Genomic DNA, 18,442 nt, shown 5'->3' with positions numbered 1-18,442 from the left:
TGCAGAGCTATGTATATGAATTAAGGTTGTTAATTAAAGTACTGGTTAATCTATCAAATTGTTTAAAATGTTTTTTAGTATAGATGGGAGATGTGTAGCACCTTCTGTTAGGGGCCAATGAGAATCAGCATGTTGTGAACTGCATAAGTGAAAGAGGTGTGTGTGTGTGTGTGTGTGTGGTTGGGGGGGTGTTGCTGGCAGACCCTTAGTGTTTTGGAATGTGCCAAGGCTTGTTTCTGGGGTGGGACTCCATGACCTCAGGCTGTGGGATGGGTGGGTGTGCCTATAACACACATTCAAAGCCACTCCAGTAAGAAAAGGACGGTTGCAATCATGAGTATCCCTCACATGCTCCGTCACAGTAAATGTCATGTTATAATGCGAAACTTTAACACTTAAAATTTGTGACATTATTATTTTTTATTCGGTGTTACCTGTTTCTAATCTGATTGTTGTCCCTGTCACACAGTAATATAATTTTGCTGTATTCCCTAGAGAGGTGAAGAGGATACCAGCAAGGGAGAATGCTGTTTCTTTAAGAGAGAGAGGGAGAGAGGGAGCGAGAGAAAGGGAGGGACCTCTTTGCCCTCCAGAAACCAGGAAGGGAATTGAGTTGATCTACTGCTGCCTGTTTAGCGCATACGAGGCTTTGAGAAACAGGGACAGCTAAAGAGAGAGAGAGCAAGCAAGAGAGAGAGTCCCAGAGAGGAGGAGAGGAGAGACAAGCAAACCCACAAAATCAGCACCACGGCCATCACAGGTGAGCTGGACCCCTGCGCTCCCCATCCTGGTTTCTCTGCCATCTCTTCCAGGGCCTGTCGTTAGGAAAGAAAAAGGAATGAAGGAGAGGGGCAGAGAGAGGGCAAAAGGGGTTAAAAGGGGATTCCAACTGAAAGTAATTTGCCTCGTCTTATTTCAATGCTATTGTTTTGGTGAACTTTGTTTCAGTTTTTTAAGCACTCTTAGTTTGGTCGAGTATGTGCCTATGTGTTGGTGGCGGGGCGTGTGGGGGGGTTGAAAGAGAAAGACTGGGGCAGTGTGTGAGGAAGGAGGAACCAAAAATAATGCTGTCATACAAGGTAGAGTGGCATGTGACAGGCTTTACTTTTAAGTTGTCAAATGGAATCAGCTGTGATGGATTAAAGCTTTCAGCTTTTTGTGTGTCTGGATTGTTTGTGTCTGTTTTTTGCTGTTTTGTTTTTATATTTCATTGTTGTTAAAAGTACTATTTAAAGATGACATAAGTTTTTATATTATTCAGGCATATTTGAGACATTATAGAATTGTGATTCTTGCATTTGCTTCATTGAGTTCCTTTATTTTGTCTTTAGCCTGGCTCTGCTTGATGGCTGGTCTCTGTACTTTTAATACCTGGCATCCTGCTAGCAACACACCGTAGCATATAATTCAGCTCAGAGTGCTTACGTTGAACCAGGGCTCGGAGCTGTGGGGTTGGTGAGAGTGGACGGCTTGGGACTTGTAGTCCATTGCAGTGGCCTAGAAGCAGTCAATGTAACTCTATAGGACTCTACATCCCAGAGAGCCTTGCCCTTGGCCATACAGGAAAGGGAACAGCCGGCAGCCTATCCCAGTGGGGAGGTGTGGTGAATGAGCAGCTGTCAAGCCAATCGCAGAGAGGGAAGTGAAGCCAAAGCAGTGGGCTGAAAAAAGAGGGCTGGGGGTGGGAGGAGGAAGGGGAGAGTTAGAGTTAGTAGGTGTTTGCCTGTGTGTGGGATCAGGCAAGGGCTTGCCTGTGTAACTAGGGCCACTCGGAAGTTTGCAGACTGCAGTTACTCCACGGCACGATCCTGCCCAGGCACAGAGGCAGGCAGGGAACACTGAGCTGGCCCACAGAAAGAAACACATTTGTTCCCAGCTGGTAAGCTCTTCTTTCTAATGCAATCTCACTCTCTCTGCTGCCTGGAGTGGAGAAGACAGGATAGCAGTAGGATCTTTAGGAGACAGAGAGATATATAGATAGAGGGGCACTAGGCTTAGCTGAGCTGAGAGCACTTGACCCAGTTACAGATGGAGTAGAGATGGAAAACAGAGGCCTGCTGCGTTAAGGTATGACCAAAGAGTTTATATCCAGCTCATTTTAACTTTGCATGGAATTACTGTTTCTAATAAATATTGTCAATGGGGTGTCAAGATTAATATCATTAAAACTTGACACTGATGTTTATAAACAGAAGTGAGGTGAAAAAAGAAAGTTACGCTTGTGAATTACACAGTATTATCATTACCGTGGACTTCAAGTAGATACATTTGGCTGTAATTAATAAATGTGGCACCCCTAGTGGACTTTTAAACTGTTTAGAAAATGTTCTGCTTATGTATGAGATATGCTGCAAATTAAAACTTCATAACCTCTAACCTTGTGACTTTATTTGTTTCTTTTGTTGCTAGATCTGTAGATCTGTGTATCTGTGTAAACACTTCCTCATTTTTAAAAAGCTCAAGCTCAATCTTCCCCCAAACCCCAAATCCCATGGTTGATTATCACCAAGGGTCTTTTGGTAATGTCTCATGACCTCAGCTTGGTCAGCAGTTTGCTTTTGGTGTCTAGTGCATGAAACCTCTTCTCTCTTTCTATCTTTTTTGTTCAAGGATGTGTGTGGATAATTTCCAACCCATACTGGCTTAACTCGTTTTGGCTGGTGTGGGTACAGGGAGGGCGCGAGGGGTATTTTTATTTGCTGATGACGCCCAGTGTCTGAACAATACACAGAAAAGGCGCCTTGTCTTGTCAGGGGTGAGGCCTCTCTTTATTGTCTCTTAGTTGTTGTGTGAATGACATACATATTTGAGCCCACTTTAAGTGAGTGTACTTTATATGTGACATAGATTATACTATGGGGTCATTTTGAGTCATGGCACCCACCTAGGAATGCTATGAGGCTGTAAGAGAAACTTAGTGAGTGTGTGTATATGTGTGTGAGTGTTTGGGAACACTAGATCACCGCCCATAAAGTAAACATCAATGTTGCCTTTCTTTTATATAAAAGAAATTGAGGATTATATGTTGCTGATATATTAAGACAAAGCGTATATTGTCACGCGTGACCTGTCTATCAGAAATAGAGATTTTATTAGTGTTTTTTGAGCAAAGAATTTTCAATTTTTATGGACAATGTCATTACATTCACATCAGTGGACAAAATTTGACTGTACATTTAAAGATATAAAAGTTCATATTAAAAATGTTCTATTCCGCCATATTTATAAAATCCAATGTAAGTTGGTTTTCATATAAACAAGTTCTGTACATGTATCCATGTGTTGTTTTGGAGTCACTGTCCTAGTGGAAGAATTTTTTTAATTGTTGCTGACTGGATTTGAATGTTGGAAAGAGCATTTCCAGCAGGCAGCCAGAGCTCTGTATATAGTTTGTCTTCGGGGCAGTCGGCTGGGTGGGCTGCTGTGAAGCATATTTAAAATGATCAAATTAGAGACTGTGATGCTGGGAGATGGGCTCCAGTGAGCTAACCTTCCGATTGGTAATCAGAGAACTCATCTCATTATGCTCTCATTGCGCTCTTTACAGGGCCTTCTTCCACTTGTCCTTATCTGCAGTGGGTCTGTCGACAAGTCGGGCAAGGCCTACTTCTTAGTTTCCTTTAAAGTGATGTGGAATCCGATTGCTGTAAGGTTATTCTCTCACCCGCCCCCGATCACCATTATGGAGCTCGGCCTCCGGCGAGTGGAGGAGAGTCCTTGACACACTTACCTTTGCGTAATCATTGCGAGATCTGTGGATAATAAAATGGCAGCGGGTGGGAGGTGCATTTTTGCCTCCTCAGCAGAGGCAGAAAAGGAGGAAGTGGAAGCTGTGGTGGGCTGGCGGCGGACGAGCGCAGTGCAGTGTCTGGGAGAGCTGGTCATCTGATAACAGAGTGGGTTCTGTTACACCATAGCCAGAGTCACACAGGAAGTCATCTTCCGTCCATTCTGGCCGGCCTCTGTTGCAGAGATGGAGACATGGCGTCACAAGGGCACTGGAAACAGCAGAGCTGCATTCTCAGGACTTTTCTGCCATTTTAGGTGAGGGGATCACATTGTTTGGTCTCTCTTCACTGGTTTCCTGTAAGCTTGGCCACAGTGTCCAAAAGACTCACAAAAACTGAAGCCAGCCAGCTGCCAGATGCAGGGAATCAGGCCTGGAAAACTTTGTTCAAACTCTGAGGGGGTGTCTGACACTTGGGTCTAACCTCCCGATAAAACCATGTTCAGTTCAGGACAATCACAAGTATGCTGTCATCTGTTCAGAATGAGATCCTTCACCATTTTTCTTTGTATTCTCTTCTAACTGAGCAGAACAGAATGGGTCTCTTCTGATAGACCTACAGATGGTTGAATTTTTCATTTAAAAGTGACTGTATGATAGCTGTGAATAAAATAGCTACAATGAAAGTGTATGGTTATATTATGTTACTGTCTTGTGCACTGCCTTCTCAGCTTTGGAGTAAATTGGCCTTCGATAGCAACACAAAAGTTGTATGTTGATTTTTAAACAGCCTCACCCACTACCTTCAAGGGGGCATTGTGAGCCTGGATTTTTGGCAACAACTGACATATCTGAAGTGAAGCAGCCCAACCTCATAACTCCAGTTTTATCAGTTGTTCGCCCACTTCCTGCTTGCACTCTATACAACCAATCAGGCTTCTCTAACTACTGGCAGGAGTGACTCATGAGCAAAGCCTTACTTAAAATCCTGTTCTTCTTGGAATTAGACACCCTCCTTCCATACCATTTCCAATTATCTACTAATATCTTTTCAGCTCTATCTTTGAACTACGTGTAATGAACTCCAAATGATTGACTGATCATCCACCAACACTGAGCTGATGGTCACTGGTCAATGGATGCCTCTCCACACACTTTTTATCTGCTCTCTTTTGAGGAATTTGAGCTAATGTGGACTGTGCATGATCAGTTGATAGGTTCTCACAAAAAAAAAACCCACGCTTGTGTTTTGATTCCATCAATTGCAGTAAAGGGTGACTGGTGGAGTATAGAAGGAAAAAAGAAGTGAAAAATACCAGTGAAGGAACTCCAGTGATATGGTTTGCTTCCAGAAAATCCTATGACTCTTTTGATTTATGTCATAAGTCAGTGTGTGTTCCTGGAATGTATGGAATGCGTTTAGCTTAGATGTTTCAATATGAGTTTACAATTGATTATATATACAGTCTGATCTGGCATGTGTATTATGCAAAGGCATTTAAGGTGAAATGTATAAGCCTACTTACAGAGTAATCAGTGAACACATTTAATGGTTCATTCATAAAGACCCTCATACTCCAAATTTTTATATCAAGGAGACATTTCAGACAGTCAGTGTAACCGCATTGTAATATGTTTGATTATCCATTATTATAGGAACATACAGTGCATGCTTTTTTTGTAGTGTAAAACTTATTTGTTTACTGACAGAAAACACTGTGTATCCAAACTATGAAATGTGTACACTAGTTTATAGTTACTTCATATAATTAAGAGTGTTTGCTGTTGGTAAACTTCTGAAAAATGTATTCCAAAAGTTGATGCTGATAACTGCTCTGTGTGCTGGCCACGGCAGGCAAGCCTGGGCTAAGGTGGGGGTGGGTGGGTGGTATGGCTACTTGCAGCGAATTGTGGTTTGACTTGCAAAGCAGTGGCGGGCTGTGTGCGCGGCTGCTGACAGAGAGGCCTGCAAGCGAGTCACTGGGGCCAAGGCACAGCCCCCGTCACCCGCAGCCATGAATTAATGATGAGGAATGTTTGGAGCCATGAGAAGGTGTCAGGATCAGGTTTGTTTGCAGTGTTTCCTCTTTCTTTCAGCTCAAGTAGGGTTTATTCTGGGACAGGGACAGCTACTTTGATTGTTCACCTCCTAGCTGAAGCACATAAGACTTCTGATGTATTATTCTGATGATCAGTTCTTGGCTTTTCAAACTGCAGGTATTCTCTCATGTGAATTAGGTGGTGTAGCTCAATTTGCCATTCTCACCCCTACAACTCCCCTCTCCAGGTAAAACCTGCTAGGCATTTGTCCGTTACTCCCAGCCTTTAGGCTGATCTTTACCCTAGTCTATTCAAATAAGCCATTTGAGAGATAGTGAAATGAGCGTCGGCCAGCCAGGCTTTATCAGGACTCAAAGAGAAAACAATGAGCATGGTGTGGTGTCAAAGCTGAGTATACACGTGCCCATCACTGTCACAGATGAAAGTATCACACACAAAGAAGAAAGACAGATCAGTCGAAGGGCATTGCTGTTGAACTTCAACCAGTCAGAATGGAAGAATGTAACTAATAGAGTCTATCTATTATTAGAAGGGCATCCCCAAGGTGTACTATATAGAATTGTATGTATAGCACAAGCATATGTGCCCTAGATCATTGTATTATTGTGATTCATAATAATTAGAAGCAAAAAGTAATGCAATCTTAATGTAGTTATCATATACTGTGTTGTTTTGTGAAATGTGACCTCGAATGGAATGGGCTGAGCAGACAGGTTTGTTTAGAGCATTAGGGTTGTGCTTTACCTAAGAGTCACCTCCGCAGTGTGATGACATTGTGCCAGGTGAGGTAGGAAGCAGTTTTTTTCAAGAGGGCGTGTAGAAAGGAGAGGGCGGGGTGCCCAGGTTAAGCAGGAATTTTCTTTTGAATATGCTGCTCCTATAGAAAATAATGCCTCAACTATTCTCACCCCCTGCTGGGTTGCTGTGCCAGATAGAGGAGGGGCTTAGCTTTCATTTGTGTGTGAGTTCGAATGGACAAATCGCGGAGGGTTACCTTGCAAAACCCCTCTCCACCTCCCTCCCATTCCTACCCAGGCTACATTTGATCATTTTAATCTCCCCTCAACACGTGAGCAAGGGCACAGGCCTTTTCTGAAACTTGGCACACAGTGTAGGGTGGGGTAACCGGCTTAGACCGGATTGACAACCTCCCTATTTAATACTGTTCCCTCACAGCCGTGCATGTGTCCTACTCCTCCTCGAGTGTTTTTTTTTCCACTTTTGCCTATCCTCGGCAGTCCGTTGTCCCCCCCACCCTCTGTGTGCTCTACTGTGTTGCACATGCAGCTCTGTACAGTTCTGTTCTGTGTGCCACTCACTTCTGTGAGCAAGCTCACTTCTCTTTTCTTCTTGTGTCTCTCCCACTGACTTTGGAGACAGCAGAACTACTGCCCTCTCTCACCCAGCTATGATTTAAGGGGCCCAAAACTCATCACAGCCAACTTCGAGATTTCATAATACTACACCATATATATTGCAGTGTAGCATGTAATAAAGTACATGATGTATGAAAATCGTTTATAAGTTAAAGCATATTAGCTCCAGGTAATTGTTAATGCAACGGTTATATTGCAATTCGATTTCCAAAATGATGTTCAGAAAAGTTTGATCTCCACATTTTACCAAACAAGAATTCAAGATACCACATGTCTTATACTTGAACCTGTGCATTGCATGTACTGTTATTCTGCTTATATATTTGATCAACATAAATAATGCTATTAAACTTAAATTTTTTTGAATTGCTCATTTAAATTCAGTCAGTGGTCTTTTGACTTGATGTATATGATAAAAACAACCATTAGAACAATGTCTGCTTGCTTCTCTTTGTATCTTTCACATTTGCTAGGGCAACTTGACGATAATAACTCAAAGGCTGGTTTGCCTCAAAAGGAAGTGAGATTCTAGAAAGAAACAGGTCTGAAGTAAGAAAAACTGTCAGTAGAAGAGGAACAAGAAACTGCAGTTACTCTATTCTCAGAATTTGCATGATGTTATCTCAGTAGACTACTGAGGTGTTGCTGACCTATAATATGTTAGTCTTATTCCAATACGAGTGTCAAAAGTATTTTTCTGTTTGTGATGCAAAAACATTGCTACACAACATAGCTGCAAAAGCTCTCAAACTAAAATTTCTACAATAAGATTCCCTTTACTGAAGAGCAATTTGCCAATCACCATCTATTCTTAAAATTTTCTAACATTTTCTAACATTTCTAAGACTGTACCACATGTCTACAAAACCTCACTTTAGACTGAAGTCATATCATGTTTTTTTACCAGACAGGCAGACGGACAGACGGCAGGACGGAGACCCGGGCGGTGGCTGCGATTGGCGGCTCGGCGGCAGGCTGGTGGAAGATGTCGTCGGGGGCCGGCAGGCGGGCGTGCGAGGCAGAGGAGGGCCCAGTGGGCATCCCCTTTCCTGAGCACAGCGCCGACCTGCTGGATGGCTTGAACCGGCAGCGGCTCAGTGGCCTGCTGTGTGATGTGCTGCTGGTGGTACAGGAGCGCGAGTTCCCCGCCCACCGCTCGGTTCTAGCATCCTGCAGCTCCTATTTCCACAAACTCTTTACCTCAGGCCTGGCTGCTGAGCGCCAGAGTGTATACGCACTGGACTTTGTGCATGCTGAGGCGCTTGCAGCACTGCTGGACTTCGCCTACACAGCTACACTCACTGTCAGCCGTAGCAGTGTAGCTGACATCCTAAGTGCTGCCCGTCTGCTTGAGATCTCCCCTGTCCAAGAAATCTGCACACACTTGCTCGACACCAAAGTGCTCTCCCTTCCGGTGGGTCAACCATTATTCTGAAGGAAAGGTTGCCATATTTGAGTAAAAACATTAGCTTCTAAACCATGGTACATATTTCTTATTTTAGAGAGAATAAGTTAGAAAAGTTCAATTATCCACAATTTATAATTTATAATACTGTTTTGGGATTTCTGGTTTGGTAAATTATACAAGTGCACAAAAATAAAATAATATTGGTTTATTAGGATCTTAAATAGGAAAAAAATGTAAATGTGAAAAAAATTGGATTAGGAGTGACAGTGATATAGATTTAAATGCCAGATTATATGATGAAAATTCAAAATGACAAATTATTTCCCCAGAAAAGGTCCTTATATGTATGTACTTTTTTAACAAAAAGCATGCCTGTTATTAAGAGTAACCTTGCAGCCCTGCTTTCTGTTCTCAGACGGGCAGCGAGCGAAGAGAGGACGACCTGGAAGAGGACGGAAAGTGTGGAAGGAGAAGCCGAGAGCAGGGCAACCGGCTACGTGCTCGCGAGTATCTGGAATTCTTCCAGAGAGGGGCGCACTGGAGCAGCAGCTGCAGTACGCCAGAGCTCAGGGACATGCCCGCACACCTGCACTTTAGCCATCGCAATGGCGCTGACAGCAATGGCACGCCGTCTAACTACTTCCCTCCCCCAGGAGCAGGGCTGGTGATACAGCCTCCACCAGAATTGGAGGATGATCCAGATGAGCAGCAGGACGCCAAGGACGTGCTGATCTGGGCTCGAGGGAATGGCACTGAAGCGCTTTCGCGCTTCTATGCCCCATCATCACAGAATGGACACTTCTACCTCCATCAATCCGAGCCCAAGGCAGAGCGGGAAGCAGAGGTGGAGCGAGAAGTGGAGCGAGGGCCTGCCAGTGCTCTCCTGCAGCAGATGATGGACTCTATAGAGCGGCAGAAGGAGAGGCCAGCTGGAGCTGAAAATGAGGGTGCTGACGGGGATGAGCCTGATGTGGAGTTTTACTTGAAGTACTTTAACAGTGTGCAGCGTGAGGAGTCAACCGTTCCACTCTGGGCCTCAGTGCGAGGTGGAGAAGGTAGAGGCACTGGAGGCCAACCTAGCACAGGGAATGCAGGCGGTGAGAGAAAAATGCGCTCCAAGGCCTTCCAGAAGTGCCCTATTTGCTCCAAGGTCATCCAGGGTGCTGGCAAACTACCCCGCCACATCCGCACGCACACTGGAGAGAAGCCCTATGAGTGTGCCATCTGCAAAGTGCGCTTCACTAGGTGAGCTAATAATTAATTGTTGAAAACAATTCATTAAAATCTAAGAGTTATGGCTGGTTTATTCTTCCATCCGAACAGACTTCTAAAGTCTTTGAAAGGGTGGATAGACTCTCTTGAGGCACTTGGTAGCAACATTCCTTTGAATAAAGAATAAATGATTTTATTAGCTGAGCGCTGATTGGTCATTGGTTACTTGACTGTTGACCTTTTATTGTCAGCGCAATGGAGTTACTTTTTTGGAATCACTTGTAGGTTTTACTGTCTTTTGTAGTTGTAAGTGCCTGTTTAAGGTTGCTCTTATAGCACTACTAGCATCTTAACGGTTGAACAAATTAATGTTTTTATTAATTAGCCTAATCTCACACTGTTAATCTCACACATTTATTTAAATTAAAATATTCCAAAATATATATATTTTTAACAAAACAAAAAATGTCAGAAATTATCAGGTCTTATGAACAAAATAACTTCACCTGAGTGATTATGAAACCTCAAACAGTTATCCAAGACTTCATGTTTTAGTGGGTTATAACTAATGGGTGACACAGAAGCCCTTAGTCACTGTATAACATGGGGAAAATGAAAGAATACCCAAATGACATGGGACAAAAGTCTCTTCAAATCTGCAATTAGACTACATCTCAAGGCGTGCCAGAAGAAACCCACACAAACAAGCTGAAGTTCATTACACTACTGAAACGCTGAAGGATGGTGTAGGATCTCTGATGTTGGTTAAATGTGATCTGAGTTGTTTTTCCATATAACACTGGAACAATGACCAGATAATTAAGATTTTGGCATGGTCATCCAAGTCTCAGACCCAAACCCCAACAAAAATCAGTAGGGTGAGTTAAAGAGGAAAGGGCTTAGTACCCTGAATGATCTGGAAAAATTCTCTATTGAGGAGAGGTGTCCGAGTACTTGCTCTGTATTCTCTAGTCTCATCAAGTATATAGGATAATACTAGCTCTTTTACATTGCTAAATGCCATGGCAAAAACACAAAAAGTCCAGCAGTCCAGTTTATCATCTAGTAGTTATTGTACTTGGGTATATCAGAATTTTGCAGCGACCAGAATTTTGTAGCTGTATTCTTGATAAACATATGCATAGTCATGTATCATAGTACAAATGGTAAACAATCTTTTCCATCTTGATGAAGCCTTTTTGCTAGCAAAATTAAATCAAGTCTAGTTGTCTTAACTTGTGTCCAAAACAATATTTCGTTATTATATCTACATCTTTAAAAGAGCTGGAAGTTTGAGGTGTCCAGAATATCTGTAGTTGGAGTTTTTATTATCCTTCAGTCCTGTCCTTCTGTGTCACGACCAACAAACCACAACAATCTACAGCTCTGGGTTCAGCATTTTTTTTATTTGATGAATGTATTTATAGTCTGGTAAATCTTGAATTGAAAAATCCTGTGAATTCCAAAATCATGTCACTGTCACTGAAATCAACTTGCAAATGCCAAGGAACAAGGAAGTGGGTAGATCTTCTGTATTCTGGTCAGGGGGCAAGCAGCTATAAAACAAGCTTTTATAGGGATAGGCAGCCTGCATGACAAAGTCCCGGAATTTTAACAAGGGGGATCCAATAAAAAGTGGGCTGTGTTGGCATGGCTGTGCTGTCTCTTATCAGACATGAGGCAGCTATAAACCACTCCATGCCGATATTGAATGGAATTATAGATTGGTGCCATATCTCCGCCAATGAGTTATTTGGACCTGTGATCTTGGATGTTGTGTTTATTATTGCCCCCATACACATGACCCTTTTTACTGAGCTGCTAACATGGCATGCACTGTTACCTAAGGGCATCAGGTCAGTCATGAAACTGTCCCCATAGGGAATTAATTAGGGATCTTACATTGGAAATAAACGCTGTACTGAAAATATCCGGGGTTCTATTTGTGCTGCCTGGGAATAATGCAGCAGGCAATGGGAAGGGGTGTATGCTTAATCCTGTTTGATCAGGTCTTCTCCGTCACACTGTAATAAATCAATCCTGTCCTTTAAATAATTTAGTTCTATCAGTGATCCACTTTATCACGCTGTCCCATGGGTTTGTATAGTGTCTCCCTGTGCGTGCCAGTATGTAGGTTACAGTGAGGTTGCATACGTGTAAGATTTAGATGGCAGGAATACATGTGTTTATGGGCTTCAGGGCATCACTGTTTGTGTGTGTGTTTTTAAATACGCCTGTGTGTTTTTGAGTGGTTTTGTGTGTGTATATGTTGTGTGTTTGTGTTTATATACACGTGTGTGTGTCTGTCTATGTGTTTGTGTGTGATTGTGTGTGTGTGTTTGTACAGTAAGCCTCCACAGTTCCGGGCTAGCCAGCCACGGTAGTTTATTTAGCTGTACTCTGCACTGGTCAGAAACAAAGGGGAGGGGGTGTATGAGTTAAGCGTGTACAGAGGTCCCTCAACACAAGACCTTGCACTTGATCTCATGACACAGCCCTGTTTGTGGTGGGAATCTGTCTCATTTCACAACATGTCTGTACCTGTTGGATACAAACTGTCCCTACTTCACATATTCTTGATTCAATCTGTGTTTAAATATTTTAGACAGCTTGAGCTGTCTCAGATGACAACAGATACTTTTAGCTTTATATAATATTTTATAGCTTTATATCGAAATGATTTGTACCTAAATCCAATCACAGATTCAGAATTCTTAAATGGATATGTATTTTATGGACAATAATGTGTACGTATGCACAACCTTGTTTTCTGATCTTTTTTCTAAGTGGAGTAATCTCATGTCAGCCTCTGTAAATCTGCATTTTACTATGCCGATAAAATATCATCCCTTGTCAAACTGCTTTAGGAGTTTCCATGCTTATATAGTGAACACTGAGCACTCCTCATTGCCACACAGAGAAATTAGAGATAAAGCTTCTAGGTTTATGGCTCTCGTCCCTACATGACCCAGTGCCTCCTGGGAGCAAACATATGTTGCAAGATCAACAACCAAACCTACAGTATTCTTTAAAATGATTATATAAGAGAAGAAAGGTTTTAACTCTGCTATTTAATAAAGGCATGATTTTTGAAAAAGCATTTATTTAAAAAAAAAAAAAATCAAGGACAACTACATTCAATGTGGTTAAACATTTATGAAGTTTCCTCCCATTGTAATTGTACAGACCTCTCAGCAAGTGCCAAGTGTAAATAAGTACCAGGTTTTGTGGATGTCAAAATGGTATTGGAAGCTGCCATTAACTGCAAACAAGGTTATCTGTTGTTACTGTTATAAGTATAATTGACTGGTAACTTTAATACGTAAATGGGGTTAATCTAGTCCTCAGTAACAAAAGAAAATATGAATAATTTCAACTACAATTTAAATAGAATTAGAAAAGAAAATAATGGTGAAGTGAATAGAAATAAAACAAAAAGAAATAGAACATGGAAGTCAAAAATATAAAATGTTTGATACTAAATTATATCACAGTGTGAACTGGGTTTTCTGGCAGAAAGCACTTATGGGTTCTGAGAAATACATGTGATTCAGTATATAAATAAATAAATAGTTAAATAAATATGAATAATTCAGTGCTATCGGCTAATTCATCAATTTTTGTTTTGTACCTAAAATGTATCTAATATGAATTGTGCAGTACAGTTATTAGACTTAAATTCTGTAAATTAAATGATGCTTTCTTCTCTTCTGTAAATTAGTCTTTATATGCTTTTTTCCAGACAGGACAAGCTCAAGGTTCACATGCGCAAACATACAGGAGAAAAGCCTTACCTGTGCACACAGTGTGGTGCCGCCTTCGCTCACAACTATGACCTGAAGAATCACATGCGTGTACACACAGGCTTACGCCCCTATCAGTGCTCCAGCTGCTTTAAGACCTTTGTGCGCTCGGACCATCTTCACCGCCACTTGAAGAAGGATGGCTGCAATGGCATCCCGTCTCGTCGTGGGCGCAAGCCTCGTGTACGAGAACCAGATGTGCTTGAAGCACCTCTGGAGCCAACCGGTGCAGGGCTGAGATCCAACAGGGGCCAACTGCATCCAGAGGATGAGGATGATGAAGAGGAGGAGGGCATCGGTGTGGTTGTTATGGAAGGAGTCACAGAGAGCCACACACATAGCCCGCTGGCTGACGGAGAGGCTAGAGGAGATGCAACTACAAGGCAAAGAGACGCCAAAACACCATAAATTACACACTCTGGTGTTGCACAGAAATCATAGAAAAAAGAAAATCAGTTGTGAGAAAAAAGCTACAACTCCATGCTTCTCTTTAAAAACCAAATCAGGGTGTCCCAAAAATCTAATCTCTTATTTTACATCTTTCATTCTTTTTTTTTTTCCCTTTAACATTCAGCATAGAGACCTGAAGCCACAGTTCCTGGCCTGTTGAAAGAGTGAAGAGCACTTGACATCACTCACCTGTGCTGTCTCTGTCTTTCTGGGTGTCCATTTTTGATTTTGTCTTTTTAAATTAACTTTGGCGTAATCGCTTGTCCATATGCATACGAGACATCGGAGCTACTATGCAGTTAAAACAGGTTCCTCATCTCTGGGTTGTGTCCACAGGGCTTTGTCTTAAACAAGTGAGGTGTCAAACACCTGGCTGATCATGGCTGCTAATGCAACAGGTAAACAAAGATTGATCCAAGATGTGGGAGAAGCAACAAACAAATCTTTCTTTTTTAATGCAGTGAAACATATGTACATATACCATAAAGAAAAGGTTCTATTGTCTCAGATCAATATGGCAATATTATGCAATTCTGATGCAGCACCTTCTTTATAAATGTTCCAGAAAGAATCTGACAGGGGTTTGATTTTAAGTGTTACTTTCTCTATAAAGAATATAGATGGTTATGTCTTTTTAAAATGTTAACATTTTGAGGCAAAACCTATTAGGCCATGGGAGGAAGAGATAAAAGGAGGTTCTGTGTTTCTGAAGCACTACCTTCATCAGTTTGCCACTGAGCAAATCCATGTTGAATCTTTTACCTCTCAGCCTGTTTTTCCTCCTTTTGGAATTCTTGGGTTGTTTTTCTTGTCTTATTTTTGTCATTGTTGATGTTTTCATTTGATTTGGCTGTTTTGGGTACTTGACACTTTACATTGTATACATGTGTGTATATATTAGGTGATAATGATATCGGTCCCTTTATAAAAGGTTTATTACAGATTGATAGAGTTATATCTTCAGCTTCACTCCAGACTCCTGAGCGAAGCTTATAAAGGGTCAAAGGCTGTTTGAATGTATGAGAACATTTAATTGAGGAACCCATTTTGTCCTAAACTCAGCACTTGACAGTACCGGGCAAGTTCCATCCCAAAGCATGAATTGTGATCTGGGTATATGTATGTGTGTGTGTGTGAGGGAGAGAGAAATGTTGAGTGAATCTGCCAAGGTTAGCGAGCTCAGTGAGAGAAAGGATGCTGTTTTACAGACAGCTGCTGCACAAAGGCTGAGAATGTTTTCTCTTTCCAAGCTTGGGAAGGAAGGCAAGAGAGATGAGCACCTTTTATGCTTTTGCACAGCTTTACTAAAGATTTAATCCCAATGGAGAAAGAACGAGAGAGATTTCTATATAAGAGAGAGAAGGGAGGTTAGAAGTACTTGTTCCAACATTCTGCCCATGGGACCACACATCCACTGGACGATTGAGGTAATGAGATGAGCAATAAATACTTGTTTGGGATGGAAGGCCAAATCGAGGGAGAAGGGGGGTTCAGCGTTCCATTCATTTTGCGAGTGTTGATCTCTGGAACGGTGCAACACTGTCCTTTGGACACATCCTAAGCCACGTGACTCAATCCCCGGGGCTGGGAGAGTAAGCATGTCAGGTTTGTGGGCACATCCAGACATGCTTACCTCCAAAATCTGGCATTGTGACTGCAGTCGCCTCCATTTTTATTAGAGTGACGGCCTATCATAGCAAAATTCCAAAAGTGCTCGATGGACTTTACAGACCTCAAATAGAGTTGCCTCATTTGGAGAACACAGAGAAATATCTTGGTGTAATTGCTGGTGGCAGTGGCTAGAGTTTAAAGTTTGTAATACAGTTTGTGAGGCAGACATTATCACCCACTTTGCCATTGCTGCAGCTGCAGTGCTATGCCCAATGTTTCAGTCCTTTGCACCTTAAGGGGAGCAGCAGGTTTTGATTGCACTTTGTTACTGAGAAGGGCACTTTTTTGTCAAAATAAACGGGTACTTTGAAACAAAAGAGAGAATGTGCTTAAAAAAAAAAAAAAGAAAAAAAAAAAGACACCCATCCATGTCATGATGCTTAGCTTGGTTCTTTGTTTTTTGAAGACTGGCTGCCAAAATACAATCTGTACAGTCAAATGTTGCAGGGTTATCATGTTGAGTTTCCAAAATGGTGTGTGACCTTGATTAGAAAACAAGCAGACTTTTAAAAAGACACCCTTAAAAGAAGATATTGCCCTTATATCTGATTGCACTTGAAGTTTTCATTTGATGTATATGTTTTTTCTTTATACATGTCTTAAAAATGCAGAATGGGGTTAATGGTGGTGCGGCTACATGCTTGTGTATGTGTGTGAGTATGCGTGTACCTGTGAGAATGTGTGTTTGGGTGCTTGCGAGTGTTCAGGGGTCTTCCAGTAATTCTTAATACGCATATTCCAATTAGACAGTTGACCAGTTCATTACTCTGGTTTATATCATAATGTGCAGAGATCAGACTGCCTGTTATAGTCTAACTCCAATTTATACTCAGTGACAACCTGTGCAGGGTTTGTAATAAAAGGGATGTGTTAGGTTAAGGTTGCTATTGCAAGGCCACACTCTAAACAGTGCTAACTGCAGAGTGAACCTTGTTTGTTCCAACCCACGTTATGTGACCAGTCTGTCCAGAAATTCCAAGGATTTAAAATGCACTTTGGTTTGATTATTGGGAGCATGGCTTCTGGCTGTCCATGAACCTAAATGCTATACTAAAACTATCTGTGACTCAACTTGCAGCTGCACAACCCAGAGAGCAGAGTGAAGTTGCGTGTGATGAAAATTAGCCACAGCCCAAAACCATGCCCCTTATAACAAGTTAAGTAATAATCATTAAGAAATGTAAATTTACTTGAGTTCTTTCTTTCATAATTACTGTCCTTTTTGCTGCCTGTTTACTAGATGAAATGAGTCTTTTCTTTTTACCCTGCAAGGGTTGTTGATACACTTACGTTTAAGTTAATGGCTCTTGTATGATTTGACGTGTATAGGAGAGGGACCTAGTTTTTGGTGGCTCAGCTGGGGTGATATGTAGCCTGACAGCACTGGATATGGTGCTATAGTTGAAACAGCAAGAATTTTTTGCACTAAAAGTCCTTAAATAATAAGGACTGGTTAACTCGGCAAGGCCTTTGAGTTTCCATGAACACAGAATTAAACCTAATTTGTCTGCTTCATTTCCCTTTTTTTTAATACCTCCCTTAATATTATTATTATTAATATTATTATTATTAATCATTATAAATCCAAAGTAGGTAAAGACCTGGATTACTTGAAATTTTTTTTAAACTTGTATCTGAATAAGCTTGCTGTCTCTTTCTTACTTAATCTAATGATTGCATCAGATAACATTTCCAAATAACGCCAACATTATTGAGCAACATAACTTGTTCAAAAAGTAGTGTGGTTAAAAAAAAAATCTAAAGCACATACTACATGTCAGTGAAACCACAACACAAGACACACAGTGGTGGAGCATTTAGGACATTGTCTAACTTAACAGATACTGTTAACTGGATAAAACGCTAAATAACTTTATAACTTATTTGACTAAGTAATGACACATCTGTAGGTTCATAGCAGCTCACTGGCCTTGTTTGGGACTTAAACATTGTATAAATGGGTCCATGAGGAGTCTGAGGGAGGCTGTGTTTAAACCTGACTAAGTGGAGAGGGAACTGTGCAAGAATGTGCCTTAAGATGGGAGGCTATCAGGATTATTGTTCTTGTTAATTCCCGTAAACAACCACACCAGAATGTTTGAGCTGGTTATATGAGGCAATGCAAGGGTGAAATGTAGGGTTGGGCAATGTGACAATATAACATGAATATTATGATTATGATTATGATATTATGATATTACAACATATACAAATCGTAGGCATTGTCTGTACATTTTATAACCTTTACGGATTCTGTCGTTACACAGATATTCCACTAGCTGATTGGCTGTTATAGTGTTTTTTCCCTGTTTCTCCTTTGTTAAATCATTAGTTGTTTAGATATTAAATAAGCATTAACTGAAGCCATGTTTCTATATAGGTTTTTAAACTGAGCATTTCTATTTTGCTTGCACTTTATCAAGCATAAACATCACAATATAGATGTGATGTGTTAAAATGTCTTTAAGAGTATTGTCATTTCGCCCAATCCTAGTGGAAAGCGCCAGTCTTCACTCCTCTTCATAAAAGGTTGATGTCTCAGCTCCCTTTTATGACTCCTAAGATAGATGCTACAATAAGATGGTGTCTTTAAAAGAAATTGTCACTTGTAATATCTAAATATTTGTCTTTGTATTATTTATTTGTCGGGTTCTGGACAACCAATAAAAACACATGCAAAGACGGTGATTACTGTAACAATCATTGAACGAAAGGTAGTAAAGGTTGATAACGG

General features: G+C 41.3%; 1 protein-coding gene across 5 annotated transcripts; it reads left to right on the top strand.

The window, feature by feature from the left end:
- The first annotated feature begins 584 nt into the window (after positions 1 to 584).
- On the top strand, positions 585 to 18,396 carry zbtb7a (zinc finger and BTB domain containing 7a). Of its 5 annotated transcripts, none has more exons than XM_060880642.1 (4): positions 585 to 760; positions 8,076 to 8,578; positions 8,988 to 9,817; positions 13,527 to 18,396. In XM_060880642.1, exons 2-4 carry the CDS (start codon positions 8,150 to 8,152, stop codon positions 13,993 to 13,995), a joined length of 1,728 nt encoding a protein of 575 aa, XP_060736625.1. In that variant the 5' UTR covers positions 585 to 760; positions 8,076 to 8,149; the 3' UTR covers positions 13,996 to 18,396. The 5 variants fall into 5 exon arrangements, with proteins under 5 accessions (XP_060736625.1, XP_060736623.1, XP_060736626.1 ...); XM_060880640.1 differs by having other exon boundaries at positions 8,072 to 8,578; XM_060880643.1 differs by lacking the exon at positions 585 to 760 and adding an exon at positions 1,700 to 1,879.
- The last annotated feature ends 46 nt before the right edge of the window (positions 18,397 to 18,442 follow it).

Source organism: Tachysurus vachellii, chromosome 1 (assembly GCF_030014155.1).
Source record: "Tachysurus vachellii isolate PV-2020 chromosome 1, HZAU_Pvac_v1, whole genome shotgun sequence".
In the NCBI taxonomy this organism is placed as follows: domain Eukaryota; kingdom Metazoa; phylum Chordata; class Actinopteri; order Siluriformes; family Bagridae; genus Tachysurus; species Tachysurus vachellii.
The sequence above is the reverse complement of the archived record's forward strand: the minus strand, read 5'-3'. Positions and strand labels throughout refer to the sequence as shown.